The following is an 18,567-nucleotide window of genomic DNA, read 5'->3' as shown; positions in this document are numbered from 1 at the left end:
CCAAAGTCAGAGACTCAACTGACTGGGCATTGAGGTGCCCCTTGAAGCTAGTTTTAAAAAGTTTAAACTTCTTTTTAACTTCTTCCTCAACCACACATTTACTCCATTACATAGGTAGGCATCATGGATCTGCTCTGAGAGCCTTCCTCATCCATTTACTTCTTTCCTCTCTCTCTGATTCTGTAGTGCATGCCTCTCTTCCCCCAGCATCCTCTCCATTTTAGATTTTAAACATTAAACACTCATACCTGTGAGTAGTTTGTTTGCCTTTCAGGATTAGGGCTTAGAAGATAAATTGACTTAGAGCAATGCAGGAACTTTTTAAAGACTGGCACTTGATAGTTTATTGGGTGCAACTGTAAAAACTTGTCACAGCAATGTCATCTTGTAATTAAAAGTTTCTGTTATTTTTGAAACACCGCAAGAGGATTCTGAGTCATGCATTGGATAATAAAATGTTTTGAAAGCAAACATTTATTCACTTGGGTAAATACTGTGTTTAGATGGAATATTCTTAAAAACTCTTCCTGCTAAATTAGTTAATTTTTTGATCCACTTTTTTTCCCCCCCTCTAGCACTGGCGATGATAAAGTGAAGCTTTTAATATGGTTTCCTTTGTGGTGGGTTCCTCATTGCTCAGCCCATAGAGTTAACAAGGCTAAGGACAGTGGTCTGATTTCCCAATAGATCCGTTATCATCCTGCTACTAGTCTGTAGTCACAGACTGTCCTTCAAATCAAGGCCAACCATTTCATAAATGTTAGTTATGACCAAGACAGAGAAGGGGAGTCAGAGAGGCTTGGTGGCAATTCATTCTAAAACAAGTTAAAGCAGATGCTCTCCCAGAAATGGTTTAGGAGTTTTGTCCTTTTTCATATACAAGTAATATATATACTCACAGTAACATACAAGTGTTTAATTTCCATAATTTGTTGCGCATTGCATCTCTATGGCCCTCAACAGTGTTAGCTGCTATAGTTTTCCATCTTCTTTCTCTGGTCTTTAAGCTAGATGGCTTATTGAATTTACCAAGAAGTAGTGTGTTGAGATGAACAGGACATGGCTTTTGGAGTCAGATCCTGTGATCTACTTCTGTCACCCATTAATTATGTGTCCTTGGTTAAATTTCTTAATCTCCATGTTTCTGTTTCTTCCTCTGAAAAAATACCCACTTTACATGGTTGTAAGAGTAAAGATAATGTACTTAAGTCACCAAGAACATTGTAAGTACTGAATGCTCAAGTTCTCTACTTGTCTTTTGTGATATGTAAATAAATCTAATCAATTGGTTTGGAAAGTTTCATAGGGCTACCATTTATTTAACATCTACTTGGTGTCAAGCATACTGCCAGGTGCTTGATGTACATTAAATATATCTATATCTATATATAATATATATATATTTATATACTCATGAAAACCTCTAAAGGTTATTTATAGGGTGCCTGAGTGGCTCAGTTGGTTGGGCGACCAACATCAGCTCAGGTCATGATCTCGCGGTTCGTGGGTTCGAGCCCCATGTCGGGCTCTGTGCTGACAGCTAGCTGAGAGCCTGGAGCCTACTTCAGATTCTGTGCCTCCCTCTCTCTTTGACCCTCCCCTGCTCATGCTGTCTGTCTGTCTCTCTCAGAAATAAATAAAACATTTTAAAAAAAGGTTATTTATAATTATTTCCTTATGGATGGGGGAACTGAGATGATGCTGCTGTCTGGGATGAATGGTTCTCACTTTAGCATATCATACAGTAAACTGGGGATATAGGAATATTTGTAGGGAAGAGGTTTTTAAGCACTGTACCTTAATAATTATCTGGAGTGGGGGGAGGAAGTGTTTTTTCAAAAGGCAGATTATTGGGGTTCACCTGCAAGGATCCTGGTTCTGGGTGGGGCCCAGGAAAATGCAATTTTAAAAAGTTGCCTAAGTTATTTAATGCAGTTGGTTCTTTGGAGGACAATTGGATAAATGTCTATGCATCATACCTTAATTTGTTTTTTTTTTTTTTTTACTTTCTTACTTCAGGCTTTAAATTGTGAGAGGAGGCAGGCTAGCATCTGTAGGCTAGAATTTAAATTTGCATAAGAGCAACACTCCTCTTATTGTCAACTCTGCCTCATCACTTCAAGGTGCTTACCCTCTGGTTAAATCACTACATACTACTTACAGTTCTTGATGTCTTTATCGACCTTGTGGATTGAAGTTCCATTTAACTGTATCTCTTGGCAGTCAACATGAAGAGGAGCAGATTGGGTCCCTTACAGGGTAACTCTAGTCATTGCTCTACCCAACTGTCACAAACTGTAATTTCTTGCAATCTCAATTTTCTTAACTGTAAGTGGGGTTGGCATTCGTCTTGTAAAGTTACGGTAAGGATTGCCATACTGCCTGGCGCATGGTATGTATTTATAAACGGCACTATTATTATTTACTTATTATGTTTAAATTTTTGTTTTATTTATTTCAGAGAGGGGGGGAGAGAGGGAGGGAGAGAGAGAGAGAGAGAGAGAGAGAGAGACAGCATGAACAGGGGAGGGTCAGAGAGGGAGGGAGACACAGAACCTGAAACAGGCTCCAGGCTCTGAGCTAGCTGTCAGCACAGAGCCCGACATGGGGCTCGAACCCACAAACTGTGAGATCATGACCTGAGCCGAAGTCAGATGTTTAACTGACTGAGCTACCCAGGCACCCCAATTATTTACTTATTTTTGAGGTGAGGTGTCACACATGATAGCATGTATTAAAGTACTCCATAAACCAGCTTTCACACTAGGAAACTTTTCCTCTCAACATAATCTTTTGGAGAATGTGATGAATGCTTTGAAGAAACAATGAAGTACAGTGAAATACCCAATGAATTACAGTGCTAATCACATAGGTAATTTTAAATATTTTAGTCTCCACCCAAAAAAGAAAACAGGTGAAATTTTAATAATATAGTTCATTCAATCAAATAGAAACATCTTATTATTACAACATGTAATCAATATAAAATTATTAATGAGGTATTTTACATTAAAGTTTTCATACTAAGACTGAAATTCAGTATGCTTTTTTTACTTCTAGCATATCTCAATTTGGGTAATAAATTTTCTTTTCTTTTCTAAGTTTGTCTGTTTTCAGTGAGAGAGAAAGAGAGAGAGGCAGAGAGGGAGGGAGAGAATCCTAAGCAAAGGCCAGAGCCAAATGGGGGTTCTGTCTTGCCAACCATGAGATCATGACCTGAGCTAAAATCAAGAGTTGGACGCTTAACCCACTGAGCCACCCAGGTGCCTCACTGCGTATTAAATTTTCAATGCTGAAGTGCAATGTAGTCCGACCCAAACAATAAAGTTGTGTTTAACACAAATGTTATCCTGCTTCAGTTTTTAAATGTCAATTAAAATGATAGAATAACACAAAACCGTTCAGCGCTTTCGTCCCACTAGCCGTTTTTCAAATGTTCAATAGCCACACATGGTTGGTTAGTGTCTACGGTTTTGATTGCAAGAGTATTCGACCTTCTCCTCTAGAAGGCTGTTTGTACTTCTGGGGGATTCATGGACCCTATGAAGTTCATCCTTGATTTACACGTTTCTTGGTTGAAAATGGTCCTTTTCATTTTTTATAACCCAATGCACAGTTTTAAACAGTCAGCATGTTACTTTTCATATGTTCACGGAACATTATTTACCTTTGCTTATGAATAAACTCCTTGGTCTAAATCCAGAAACTTCACAGAAACTGGAAAGTAGGGTATTGATTTGGACATAGAAAATTTTGAGGATATACAGTGGCTGAACCGCGTTTGGCCGTTGCTTTCTATCCCTGTCTCTTCTGCTACGATCACGGAATTTAACTTCTACATATCAGGGTTACCAATTTTTACCTTCCTGACATGGAAACTTCAGGGTCTGCACTTCTTGGGGCTCATAATGCTCTCTCAAAAAATCAGGCAGTAGCCGCTGAACTTGCATAGCTAGGGATTTATCCAAAGCTCCCTTCTATTTTTAGGCAGAACAACTGCTTGCCAACTCAAAGTTTCTGGAGAGAGACATACATCCATGACAAAACAGACGCGCGGAGCATACCTTTGCCAGGTAGTGCTCGAAATCCCCTGACGACTCCCACCGAAACTCGGGAGCTCAACAGTCTCCCTGGCCCGGCTTCAGCTCGCCTCCGCAAGCCCGCACGCCCGGCTCGGTCGCACTCTCCTCCGCCCGCTCGGGGCCGCCCGGCCCGGCCGGGGGCGGGGCCCGGCCTGGGGGCGGGGCCGGGGAGCGCGAGGAGGCGGAAGTTCCCGCGGGCGGTGCGGCCGGCGCACGCAGCCGGAGTCACTTGTCAGCGCTCGTCTGAAGCGGAGGCTGCGCCACGCCGGACTCGAGGTGAGCGGCCGCCGGGCGGGGAAGTGCGGCTCGGCTCCCCCGCAGGGAGGGGCGGGAGAGGCGCTCGCGCTGCGCCCTGAGCGCGGAGGGAAGCCCCGCTGAGGAGGAGCAGGGGGCGCGCCCAGCCCGGAGACCGCTCCTCAGGTGCTTTCCGGAGCGGCGGAATTGGGAGAGCCGCGTGGGAAGGGGAGCGCGGGGGAAAGGGCGCGCGGGAGTGGGCGCCGGGCCAGCGGGCGAGCCCTGCAGGTTCCCGCAGCGCGCGCGGGCCAGGGCGAGCGCGGCGGAGGCAGAGGCGGGGGGGCTCCCGGGGCACCCCCGCGGCCACCCGCCGGCCGGCCGGCTTGCCGGGAGTCACCGGGCACCCACCTCGGCGAGTGGGCGCCCCCACGCCCTGCGCGCACCTCTTTGGGGTGGAGGGAGCTGGACTGAGCGGGAAAGGCGTGTTATTTCTGGTTTGCGTTCTCGCTGAGAAGTGTTTATTTCCCCCCAGATATTTACAGTTGTGTAACCTGTTTGGGGAAACATCCGTGGACCAGAAATAAAAGCTGGTTTAAAAAAAGCCTGTCACGATCGTCAGATGTATTAATATTTGTTGGGGCTTTCGTAAGACTGTGACTTCAGTGCATTTGACAATGAGTGGAAAAAGGAAGGGCGTTTGGACAGGGCAGAGCCAGGAGACAGTTCGTGGCCGCGTCGGGCAGGGCAGGTCTAGGGTGTGCGAGCCAGATCCTATCCCGAGTCCGCCTTCCTGACCGTGAGGACGTGGGACCTGCCTACCGCGGAAACAGCCGGCTCGGGAGCCTTATTTGGCAAACAGGACTAGGCGTGAACCTCTGCTTGGAAAGCTGTCTCGTCTGCTTTCGTCCTGTGCCTGTGGCTTGAGTTCGAAAGCCCTACCCCCCCATTATATCTCAGTTTGGGGAAAAGGAGAATCTCAAGATCCTGCTCTTTAATTTCAGACCTTTCTGGCCGCTCGGAATTCTCCTTTCCCCCTTCCCACTCGCCGGAGAAGCCGGGATCCAAGTGTGAGAAATACGAAGCTTCCTTCCCAAGTACTAGGGCGAGGACATTGTTTAGACTTTTACTAAAAAGAAACTCCCGAAACTGTTCAGAAGTTCCAACATTTTCTTCGTCTTTGAAAGCAGAATAGAGTGCTCGTAATTTGCTGCCGGCTTAGTATTTTAGGAGGAGTTTGGGCACTAGTAACCAGACGCAGGAAACCTGGAAAAGGCCAATAATATATCCCATTGCTAAGGGATCGGAATGTTGTAACGCAAATGAAGCTAACAGAGGGAGAAGACTAGGCATTAAATGACACTGGTTCTATATATACTGTGGCCAGTGCTAGAAATTTTAACAAATGGAAGAAGTCAGGATGGAAACTCCCAAGTAAAGGGAAGTTGCATGCGCATAGTTAGGTATGTATTAAACTACATACATTTTCTTGTAGGGAACAATGGGGACAGAGGAAGTTGAGCCTAACTTTCACATTCTTCTCTTGATACAAGTTAAAGATTAAAAAAGGAGGGGGGCAGGCTGCCTATAAGGTATCAGTTGGCTTCTCCTACTGCTGGTTGGTGTCACATACTAGCGTCAAAACCGTCTTTCTCTATGAGTTCTATGAAAATCTTTTATTATAGTGGGAAAGCAATTCAATTATGTGTGGCTTTTTATTATCTTTCTACTATTCGTTGTTCACAGTTTGACTTCTGGCGTGACTATTGGATCTTTTTAGCGCCCTGTGCTTGTTACATCAGTACTGAATGTGTACTACCATGCTAGTGGAAAAGCTCATTTCATTTCTGGGTAGATGCAGTGCAGATTTTCAGTGGTTTTATTTATTTTATTTTTTTTTTAAAGAACCAGGCTTCACTTGAAAGTTTTGCCTCATTTTCCCACTCTAAGAAGATGTAATCTGTTTGCTTTTAATATACCCAGTGTTTCAGATACCTACATCTGCCAATATTAATATTAATCAACATTTTGAATGGGTTAAAAAATGGAAAAATATTTTAAGACAAGTAATATAAGGTGGTGATTTAGTCACACAGCGCAGATTTGCCAAGGAAGTGTGTCTTAAACAGCTTTAAAAAATTGGTTATACATTTTAAATTCTACATTTGTTATATTTTTAATATTTTGAAAGAGGGAATTTTTCCTAGATTGAATTTTAGAAAATATCCATTCCTCCCAGTTTCTCCCACCCACACATAACCATCATAACAAGCAATACCAAACTATTGGTCACAGTTTGATCAAAAAGTGAGGTCACACTTTTTTTTTTAATCATAGTAAAGTACAACCATTAAAGTCTTTATAAGCACACTTACAGCAAAACAAAGAAGACAGCTCTGAAGTGCTGCTTGTTTTCTACAGCTCTGCTTCCCTTTCATGCATTAAGATTAACTTCATATTCCCCCACTCCCTGCATTTAGTCAGTCTTATTCACTGTGTGCGTAATGCTCACTCTCTACTTTGCCTGATACGGTGCGTATAACACAAAAAAGCTGTTTCTCACTGAAATATCGTGCGAGAGTGTTACCTATGAATGCCGGTCTAAAAGAAAAGTAAATATTACTCTCCGTGTGGAAAACACCATGTCCCTAGAAGAAGAAATGCAAGTTGCTGTTTATGATTGGAGAATAGTTTTGTGCATTAAGAAACAACTTGTTTTAAGGAATTTTGTATGTAGAAGGCATGAATGAGAGTCTGCAGATTTCCACTCCTTTTCATATATGAAAGTAGCTTAGAATTTACGGACTCTTGCCAACTGCAGGCAAAAGAATGTATGAGGTAGAGGGAAGGGGAAAATCATTTTGAATTAAACCTGAAATAAATTCTTGTTCTTTCTCCTGTATATAATGAAGTGTTGTAAAGTACTTTCAGTTAAAGTCTGTATGCAAGAAGCCACAAATTGTACTGTGGCAATTTGTAAAACTGATCAAGGCTGAAGTATATCCTGATACGGAATTTTTAGACTATGGAAATTGGCATCAGTTTGGAAATTGTATGTTAGCTCATAGATTCCTTTTCTTAGAACTTAATATAGACTTAGCCTCTACATCTTCTCATCCCCTCCAAGACACAATACTGAACATAATTTTGTTGAGTTTATATTAAATACACTTAAGTATGGAATAGGGTTCCAAATAATCATTTTTGTTAACCATTTACTTTTCTTTCACAGTTTCTTTCATTTTTGGGATTGAACTTTGAGCCATTAGAGCCATGAGCAACTACAGTGTATCCTTGGTTGGCCCAGCTCCTTGGGGTTTCCGGCTGCAAGGTGGCAAGGATTTCAACATGCCTCTGACAATCTCTAATGTAAGCAAACTTCACAGATTTTTTTACAGATGTTCATTGAATGCTTAGTCCTGGAAACCTCAGGGCTGAGTCGTTGAATTCTCTGGATAACCTGTACTCATCACAATTGCTTATGGGATTTGGTCTTAGCAAACTTAGTTATATATAATCAAGGATGCAGCGGGGAGGGAATTTAGCAAGGATAATGGATTTCACTTAAGCTTATTTTCAGTTTCCTCCGCCTATTAATAAGGATAATGGAAAGCATTTAACTAGGGGGCAAACATCAAATTTTTGAACTGTCACTAATTTGGGGAATTCTCTGGACCTTCGTTTCCTCATCTGTAATATTAGAAGGTTGCACTATGGGCTTTTCATGGTCTTTTTCAGCTCCAAAAGCTAATTAAAAACTGTTGATCAGTGCCGAATAAAATGACTGTTTTTGGTGTTATTTCCTCAGCTCACTTTCTGGTGAAGATGATAGCCATCAGTAAAATTGCCAAAAGCTACTTACCTTTGAAGAGGAATTGAAGGGCTTGGATCTTGAGATTTGGTTCTTTACTTCACTATGGATTTAGTTTGCATATATTCTGTGTATCCAGTTTGAGGATATATTTTTATGATGATGACGATGATGCTTTTTGAGGCTTGACTGTGTTGAGCATTGTTTCACTTTTATCACCAGTGGGTAATTATTGGTATTAATTACTTTTACTTGTATAACATTCCAGAGGGCTTTTTTTTCCCATAGTCAAATAAATATAAATATCCACTCCCTTGTTGGTAAGATGGTACTATAGTGCACATGCTGTGTTCTCAGTAATTTACCATAGAGAACTTTCCCTAGAGTTTTTTTCTTTTTTTAAATAACTATATAGAAATCTCTTGTAGAGAAGTAGCATTTACATGACCAGTCCCTTATTGAAAGGCATTTATATGATTTCTAGTACTGCTATTACATACAGTGTGGTAATGGGTACCATATATACATAATTTTTAAATGTATGCATATACACACACAGTTGACCCTTGAACAACACAGATTTGAACTGTGCAGGTACACTTACATGAGAATTAAAAAAAATAAATCTATATCCCATCCTGTAAATATATTTTCTCTTTCTTATGATTTTCTCCATATTTTCTTTTTCCTAGCTTACTGTAATATAAGAACACAGTATATATAACATACAAAATATGTGTAAATTGACTATGTTATTAGCAAGGCTTTCAGTGAAAAGTAGGCTATTAGTATAGTTAAGTTTTGGGGGAGTCAGAAGTGTTATGTGGATTTTCGACTGCATGGGGGAATCAGTGCCCCAGTCCCAAATTCAAGGGTCAGCTGTATGTGTGTGTATGCACACATATACACACACATATATAATTTTGATGTGCCAGTTTACAATTTTGTGCAATGGATGAAAATACTTATCTCCCCCTCCCCCCACAGCAGCCTTGCCAGCAAACTTTTGGATTTTTGCCGGGTGCTTTTACATGCATCATCTCATTTAATTCTCATGTAAACCTGCAGAATAGTGCTATTAGTCCCATTGTACAAAACTGTGCTATGAGCTTATGTGGCTGGTGTGGAAGAGCTGGCTTTCAAGTAGTTATGCTATGTTGCTTCCCTAATAATAAACTTTATCTATAGATTGTTTCTTCTTTTTTAAAAAAATTTTTAAAATGTTTATTTTTGAGAGAGAGAGAGACAGAGTGCAAGTGGGGAAGGGGCAGAGAGAGAGAGGGAGACCCAGAATCTGAAACTGGCTCCAGGCTCTGAGCTGTCAGCACAGAGCCTGATGCAGGGCTGGAACTCATGAACTGTGAGATCATGACCTGAGCCAAAGTCGGATGTTTAATCAACTGAGCCACCCAAATGCCCCTTCTTTTATAAATTTTTTTTTATTTACTTAGAGAGCTGAGGAGAGGCAAAGAGAGAGGGAGAGAAAGAATACTAAGCAGTCTCCACGCTGCCAGTGTGGAGCCCGACACAGGGTTGGAACTCACAAACTTCGAGATCATGACCTGAGCTGAAATCTGGAGTCAGGCAGTTAACTGACTGAGCCACCCTGGCACCCCTGTGGATGGTTTCTTTAATCAGATTGTTTCTGTAATATTTAGGAGGTTATTGTTTTAATTATAGATGCATATGTGTATATATATATATATATATACACACACACACACTGCTTCCAACAATGTATATATGTACAACTTGATTTTGAAAGATTAAAAATAAATTTGTCACACTTAAAAACCTCTCTAGAATAAATAGTTTACTAATAGAGTTTTCCTTGTTTCTTGGCTGTGGATTTTTTTAAACAGTTTATTTTATTGTTTTTAAATAGTTAGCTTTACCACCAGTTTCTGTCTTGATTCCAGTTAATCAGATTTTATAAGGAAATACATACATGTAACCCATGTTACATGGGTTAAGACTCTATGGTTGGATGAAATTTTAAATGGAAAGCATCCATGTGATAATGTGTCTTATTTATTCCTGTTTGAGCAAGGCAGGTTTTTTTTTCCTCTTAACTGAAGATCTCTTTTGAGGACAGGAATGATATTTGAATATTGTCTTGTTTTTATGTTCCGTTAACATTATTTATATTAAGTTTGAACATCCTGCTTTATAGATAATGGACTAAAGAAAGTTATTGTTTCGTTTCAAATGCATCTGTTTTTGTTGGAGAAAATGTCCAGAACAAATTGACACCTAATGAAACAAACTAAATCATCACTTCAGTGTTTGGTAATAGAAATGCAAATGGAATGTGTAAGTTTTGTGGTGCCATGCCGGTAAAAGAATTTTCTGTGCTTCAGTTCCCTGGCAGACATTGAGGCCTAGCTCCATGTTGTGATGGTGATACAACAGAACACTGTGTACATACGTGTGTGCCCTCCTCTGGCACAGAAGAAATGCTTTCCTTGTGTAGACAGAGTGCTAATTAAAGGATTTTGAACATACTGATTAAAAGAGACTACGGTAACAAAGCTGCTGAGTTATTTCTGTTCTCTTACAAAAGTCTCTGCCATCTCCTGTGACCTTTTTGGGCCTTGTGCAGTGGGGCATGCAATTCATTCTGGACTGGAGAGGATGGGAAGGGGAGGGGGGGAGGGAAGGGAATTTTGGCTCAACTGTGCTGCTAGGCTGTTGGCTTTCATTGTAGTTATTTTTAACCCCTTGTGTGGTTCAGCTTAAACATGCTTTGTAGTGTTGCCTAATAGAGATGTGTGCCTAGTAACTAATTTATATTGTAGTAAGATTAGTAATGTTATACCTCATCTTCCTTAGTTCCCTGGTTGTATTTATTCTGCTTTAATTATGTACAATTATTGGGATGTATTTCTGTGGTCACTGGGTTTTTTAATTAATAACATCAAGTAATTGAAACTTGACAGCATGCCTTGAAACATATAATTTAGTGATTCCCTTATTTTAATAGTATATATGAAATTCCTAGCAAGGTCTGGCACATAGTATTCTTTTAGTTATTTTTTACAATAATGTTATAAAATTAAAAAGAAAAATTATTTAGAGACTTGAAATATCAAATTCCCCATAATTGTGGGTAATGTAGGAGTTATGTGTATATTGTTTACTTAGAGTTTATTGGAAATGAACAAGAAAAAACCCCACGAGTTTGTGCTTAGTTCGGAATCTGCATGTTTATGTTTAGAGTTCAGAAGTATACAGTTTTCCTCTGTTTAGGTATTGGCTATGTTGAACTCCACAGGGCTGTTTGTTTCCTTATAACATTGGGGCTCTGTAACAGCAGATGTATTTGTGATAAATAGGCCATTGGCTGGGACTTGAACATTCTGTTTTGAGATTTTGTTGTTACTAGCGTATGAATGTGCTGAATCTGACTCTGTGTATTAAAGCATGTACATTATATAATTTTAACATTTCATACAAATTTGCCCGTTATCTGTATTGTATGATTTTTGCATTCTTTTTTAGTAGGTGGGTTTCTAAGACAACATTGGTAATTCCTGCAAACTTAGTAAAAGATCTTCAGATTGCTGTAACTGTATAATCACATGTCATTGTCTTCAGTTTCCTATTTTTAAAATGGAGTGCTGGCTACAGGAGTTTGTAGGCTGCCTTTTTATGACCCTATATTTATGGAATTGCCTTGAAGCCATGGAATGTGGGTTTCATTGTAGCGGTGTGGGTTATTGGTCTTAGCCAGTATATTTTATAAGAAGAAATAGGAGACTTCTTGCACAATTTAAGGCTGTATTTTGGCAAGTTGATGTTCCTCACGATGGAATTCCAGGAGGGATGATATATTATTATTAAGTATGGCATCCTAAAGTTACAATACCCTGCTGTATGTTGTTTTCTGATTTATGATGTTAGAGTTTGTTCCTTACATAGTCAGTATTTGGATTTCCTGAAGATGATCTTGCAGTTCTCCATAAACACATCTACATTGTTTCTTTAGCAGGTAAGAATGAGGTCAGATAATTTAATACAAGTAATAATAATGATTTTGATTCTCAAGAGCTAGGGGAAGATTAATTGTTACCAGCTCAGATAAGATTTTAGCTGGATTTGAAAAGCAGACGAAATTTACTATTTTCTGGAGTATGGAGGTCCGGTTGGGAGTATAAGACAGAACAGAAAAAAGAGCTGTGAAATATTTTGCTAAGAATTCATCCATTCAGCAGTTATCGGAATAGTTCCTGGAAGCCTCTTAAGAAGATAAAAAATATTGGGAAATGGTTGGGGAGAAAAGAAATAAGTACAGTACTAGACATGGTCATTACACCTGTCACAAAACAATAATTGATACAGTTACAAAGATACAGCTAAGTGTTTCTCAGTTTCAGTAGGCCTAAATCTTTTATATTTGTGGGGTCAGCTTCCTGCAGGAGAAATTAATTGAAATGATCCTTGAAGGAGGAAATTTGAACACCTCAAAGTCAACATTTCTCTGTGTTGGTTTTCAGTGCAAAGTGAAGACGAAGACTTTTCTTGCCGTGGCTTGACCCTGAGCAAAGCTGTGAATATAGTTTAGTGATTCTCCAGACAGGCCAGCTGCAGAGTTTCCCTCCTAGAGGAGGACAGAGAGAGACTTTCAGTCGTCTTAGGCTGAAATGGGAGAACCATCCTACCTTGAATAAATGGGCCCATTGTTAATTTTAAGCTGTTGAGTATTTTCTTTTACGTTCCCTTCCAGCTACGCTGTCGTTATGCCAAGTTGGAAAGTTAATGATTTAGTTTGTATAACTACATAATGTATATTTCACATGTATGTTCACCTTCTGCTTTAAAAATATTAATTACCTTTCGTGTGGGGCACAGAGACCGAGTTTTTTTCCGTGCTGTGACTTTTCTGTCATTGTGGTCACAAGGGCAAAGAATCTCCAGATAATTCTGAAGATGTTGTTTTGGTTTGTTTTTTGAAAAGAAATGAAAAATCTTATCACTATGTTTTGTTGTAAATACGTAGTTTTAGAAAAGTGGGGCTTAATTTTTTTAGTTTTAATGAACGTTGGGCATTTTGGAAGGTTCTTTGTTAAAGGAAGAGGGCTTTTACTGGTCCATAGGCTATCTGTGTCTAATGGAGGAAACAATATTGTAGAGATTGGGCGAAGTAAGAATAACACTTTAAACCTAAGTAAAGGAGATTTTTAGATAACTTGCTCACCTACTCATCGATTAGGTATAATATCTACTTAAACTGAGAATATTGAAGACTATGGACTTATTTTCAGTTATTTTTGAGAACTTTGAAGGCAAAGAACTTTTCTTTATGATAGTTGTTGGTCAGGTTGCAAATGTGAATGCATAGTTAACTGATTGTCTTCATCCAAAATTCCCTTTCTGTAGTAGTTCCTACCCAGATTCTCATATACCATGAGACTTGTGGCCCCCAGTTACAACTCCACGGAGGAAAAAAATCTAATATCAGTTACATAATCTAGAAGCAGACATCGCTCTGGGCAAAAAAGGGGTTGTTTCTTTGGTGTCTGACAAGGGATAATTATGTTCGTTTTTAGTAGGTGAGACTCTAGGCTTTATTTAAATTTTTGAGATATAGAAGTATTGACTGTATAATACAGTATAATACAAACATGACAGAACAAGACCCTAGCATGTGATATATTAATATTTGTATGCATTTGTAAATAAATGACATAAGGAAATGAGAAGAGGAAAAAAAATTAGTTTAAGCAATGAGTAGTGACCTTGATGACCCTTAACTTAGGCATTCTAGGTGCAGAGGCACTCAGTAGCCCTGTTGGGAATGCAGGTTTGGTTTTTAAATTACAAAAGTGGGAACATAACTTTTCTAGCACAGGTATCCTGTTTTAATTAAGATTTTTTTTTGGTAATAAACTATGAATATACAGAGAGGACAGTATTGAATGAGTGTTTAAAGTTAGGTTTGGAGGGCTCCTGGGTGGCTCAGTCAGTTAAGCGTCTGAATTCAGCTCGGGTCATGATCTCACAGTTCTTTGACTTCGAGCCCGGCATTGATTTCTCTGCTGTCAGGTGGGAGCCAGCTTCGGATCTTCTGTTTCTGTCTCCGTCTCTCTTTGCCCCTCCCCAGCTCTCTCTCTCCCTTTCTCAAAAATGAATAAACATTAAAAAAAAGTTAGATTTGCAAGAATTTTTTATTTGTGAAACCATATGTTCACTGTGCTCTCTTTCCCCATCTCATTTTCTTTTCTTGTTTTACATGAGTGGCGTTTTCTGCCCTTGTGTAAGCATTTCTTTTACATTCTTTTACAGCTGTTGATGTTGCCCATTTTGTGTGAGGATTACTGGAACAAAGTCCATCAACTTCTTTGGCATTTAGTACTCCCAGCAGGACTAGATAGTTACAGTGCGTGTCCATGGTAGTCCTACATGATGAAGAGGAAAATGGACTGGGAAGGTTAACGGGAAGAAATGGAAAAGAGCCACATTAGATGGAGAAAAGAGACAATTTAAAAAAAGGCCACAGTGGAGCATGTATTTACTGGGTCACATTTGGTACTCAGGCAGTCTTCTTAACCCTTTACCCTTTCCTTCCTTTGAAATTTGGTTAGTTTATGCTTCTTTTTAGGTAATACATTCATATGGTTTGAAATTCCAAAGATACAGTAGCATATAAAGGAGAGTCTCCTGTTTTCCTGGCATTCATTTCCTCTTCTGGAAAGCAACCAGTGTTAGCAGTTTCTTGTGTATACTTTCAGAAATGATCTGTATAGGTACACGTATATACATATATATCCTTTCCACCCTCGTTTTCAGTACAAATAGTATCCTTAAAAACTATATATTTTTTGGCCTTTTGTTTTTTTCACTTAACCCCAAATTAATAAATATATCTTCATTCTCTTTATATAGTTGTATTGTTTGGATTTGTCATGATTTATTAAACTGGCTCCTATTGATAGGTTGTTTCTGGTGTTTTACTGACACTGCAGTGTAATTTTTGCATTTATATACGTTGCATATATATGAAATCTCTATCAGATAAATTCCTAGAAATGGAATTGCTGAGTCAAAGGGCTATATACATTAATGATTTTGATTGATAGTGCCAAATATCTCTACAGAGGCACTCCTACCCACAATATGAGAATGCTGATTTCCTCATACCTTTGCTAGCACATGTTTCAACAGACTTTCATCTTTTCTAATCAGATGGGCCTATTTCCACTTTTCTCTTTTTTATAGGATTAATCACAAGTATTCTACTGAGGATTTTCTGTTTTTAAGAGGTTCATTGTTTCCCATTTGCTTGAACATATGAAATAAAAATGTGCTACTCTTCTGTAAGTGATATCATTAATTTCTAGGGATGGTCGTCTTTGAATTTTGTCATGCAGAGTTTTGATTAACAGTTACTTTTATTAATTATTTCCTATTTTTTAAAACTTTATTTCCTATTTCCAAACGGATTTCCTCTCAATGTTAACATATTACTTCCAATTACATGGTGAAAGATTTTGTTTGTTTTTTTGGCATATTGCCCTGTCATAGACTTTCTGGAAAGTTTAAGCAAATCACATTTAATAGATTCAGGGTTGTTACTTCTAGAGTTTCTCCTGGAGCTCAATACATTGTGAAATTTCAAATCCCATTCTTTTCTAGCTCCCTTTAAATGATATAACAAGGAGACATGCCATTATGAGCTGTTCAGTATGGCCTCCGACATTGTAAAACTCACCCCTAGCAGACTCACTGTGTTTTCATTATCAACCTTTATTAGCCAGTAGAGCTTAACTGAAATGTTAAGTGTTCCACACCATAGTGACTCAGATATTGTGAAGGCATACTAACAATAGATTTCTTCATTTTACCTTGGTTTGAACAGCAGACTGTGTGTGTTGGTAACCTTGGTGACAAAAAGAGTAAGGATGCCAGGGATGTTTGTATTTTATGTGGTTAAAAGGGGGATGTGGAATTTCCCTTTAGTGTGTTGCTATACATTTTTAAATATGATGAGAAGAGGGGCACCTGGCTGGCTCAGTGGAGCATGCAACTCTTGATTTCAGGGTTGTGGGTTCAAGCCCCATGTTGGGCATAGAGATTATTTAAAAATAGAATTTTTAAAAAATATATGATGAGAAGAGTTTGGAACAAGATAAGAATTTGTACCATTTGTTATTTGAATTCTATGACTTGTTAAACATTTTTTTCCAGGATCCAAAAATTGATTTAACAATGGGCATTGTTCTTCATGATAATTGTCTTGGGTCAGTTTTGATTCACTAAAATTTAATTTTAATGACATTAACAATTGAATGCCATTTACCCTTAGTTCTGTCAGGGACTTAGTGTTGTGATTTGGTTCTGTTGAGGATCCACTTATTAGTTCAGGATTCACAAATGATTTCTGAGATTTTAACTTTTATAGGTGGCAAAATTAATAACTTTAGTAAAGTTGTATAATGCTGGCCAGAGGAGGTTGTGGATATGTTCTGAAAGTATTTTTCTTCTTGGGAAAAGGTAGTGGAAGACAAATGTCCTTTAGAAAACAAATGCTTTCTCCCTTAACAAGGAACCCTGAGAGATGTTCTGGAGAAAGAAGTTTATACAAAGGTAAAAGCATTATTTTGCATGTCATTTTCATGATTTTGAATATTCTCTTGAAGTATCTCTATGCTACTGACTTCCAAATATTCTACAAATAGTTCTTCTGGTCTTTTTATAGTAGGCATTTATGTTTATATGTAACTCTATCCATCCTGGAAGATTCTGGTTACTGATACCCAATTTTCAGAGTGATACTTCAGTATTTTAGTAGACACAGGTGTTTCCAGACTTCATCAGTGGCTTATCCCCTTGCAGTTCAGTTCTTCATATTCAGGCTGGCAAGTTGCCCAACCAGGAATTTTAAAACCCTGCATTTAATGCATTATTGCTCTAGTGAAGAACTGTTAAGGGCTTCGTGTTATCTGTTGAATTATTGCTTTATTCCTCTGCCTGGCATCCAGGCTGCTTATAAATGGGCCCTCTTAATACAGATGAGCTTATGGTCCAAAATGCCCATTATGAACCCTTAAGTCTTTAACTTTTTGGTCTCTTAATTTTTTGTGCTTACTACCTTTGTTTTCTTCTTACCTCTAAAATTCTATCCATCTTTCAAGGCACATTTGTATACCAGGTGCTCTTCCAAATTTTTGACTATACCAACTTGCTTGGGTCTCCTTTCTTTCCTATATTAAATAGTAATAATAATAATAATGGTAATGTAAATATACTGACATTTATAGAGTCCTTGTCAAGGCCTTGCTGTAAGTATTTTGCTCATGTTTCAGTATTTAATCCCTGTAATGACCCTCTGAGGATGTATGATTTTAAATCTCTGATTTATAGGTGAAGAAACTGGGGGAGGAAGAAATTAAATCACATGCCCAGTTACACAGATGGTAATTGATTAGGCTTAGAATTTGAAACCAGTCAAACAGAGTAGTAATCATGCTTTTAACCAGTATACTCTAGTTTCTGGGAATAGATGTCAGTTTTAACTACTGATGGCCAAGTTTGTGAATGTATTCTTCTTTTTTTAAAATTAATTATTTATTTTTTTGGGGGTAATCTCCCATGTGTGTATTTCTTTTTCTTTTTCTTTTTTTTTTTTTTTTTTAAATGATTTATTTATTCCTGAGAGAGAGAGAGCATGATCAGGGGAGGGTCAGACAGGGAGGGAGACACAGAATCTGAAACAGGCTCCAGGCTCTGAGCTAGCTGTCAGCACAGAGCCCGACTCAGGGCTCCAGCCCACAAACCGTGAGATCATGACCTGAGCCGAAGTCGGATGCTTAACCAACTGAGCCACCCAGGAACCCCTCGTGTGTAAAGAGAGAATACATGCTGAAGAATCAAAGACTTGTATAAGTGGGAATAACTGAGATTATTAAGAAAAAAATGTGACTGCTTTCCAAAGTAATTATCAAAGCCAACCTAAGAGATTTTACAAATATAGGTTCCAGGCCCTAGACTTTGAATTCAGGATGTTTAAAGATTCTCACATGCTGTCTGGATATTTCTTATCTACAATTTGTGTTCCATTTTGTACACTAATATTTGGGAATCATGTATGGCATTTTTTTAAAAAAAATTTTTATTATGGATCTTTTGTTAGATCATTTCAGCAAAAAAGCCTAAGGCTAAGTTACATTGGAACTGTCATTGACTAAATAACGTGGTAGATCTACTTTTCTTCAACCATCAGTCTTTTTCTCAGTTTTCAGAGTTCAGTCACCATAGGTCAAATTCCTTTTGTAAATAAATGACAGTCAGGGTTTAGTTCTGTTTGCAGTGGTTTATTTGATTTTTTTAAAAATCTTCTCTATTTATTTTGAGAGAGAGAGCACAATGCCCTTGAGTGGGGGAGGGGCAAAGAGAGCAGGAGAGAGAGAATCCCAAGTAGACTCCCCCCTAAAACCCCCAGAT

The 18,567-nt window shown here is 38.7% G+C and overlaps 1 protein-coding gene across 4 annotated transcripts in view; it reads left to right on the top strand.

The window, feature by feature from the left end:
* Positions 1-4,279: 4,279 nt before the first annotated feature.
* PDLIM5 (PDZ and LIM domain 5) overlaps positions 4,280-18,567 on the top strand; it is a 222,054-nt gene continuing 207,766 nt past the window's right edge. For 3 of the 4 annotated variants that reach the window (XM_039241296.1, XM_039241295.1, XM_039241293.1), the window contains exons 1-2: positions 4,280-4,358; positions 7,546-7,682. In XM_039241296.1, coding sequence (XP_039097227.1) covers positions 7,587-7,682 — 96 coding nt within the window. In that variant the 5' untranslated portion in view covers positions 4,280-4,358; positions 7,546-7,586. Of the gene's footprint in view, positions 4,359-4,938; positions 5,777-7,545; positions 7,683-18,567 lie in introns of those variants that run through there. The other variant, XM_039241294.1, reaches the window with a different exon arrangement.

This window comes from Hyaena hyaena, unplaced genomic scaffold (genome assembly GCF_003009895.1).
Source record: "Hyaena hyaena isolate Hyena2069 unplaced genomic scaffold, ASM300989v1 scaffold_191, whole genome shotgun sequence".
In the NCBI taxonomy this organism is placed as follows: Eukaryota; Metazoa; Chordata; class Mammalia; order Carnivora; family Hyaenidae; genus Hyaena; species Hyaena hyaena.
This window is presented reverse-complemented; position numbering and strand designations above follow the sequence as displayed.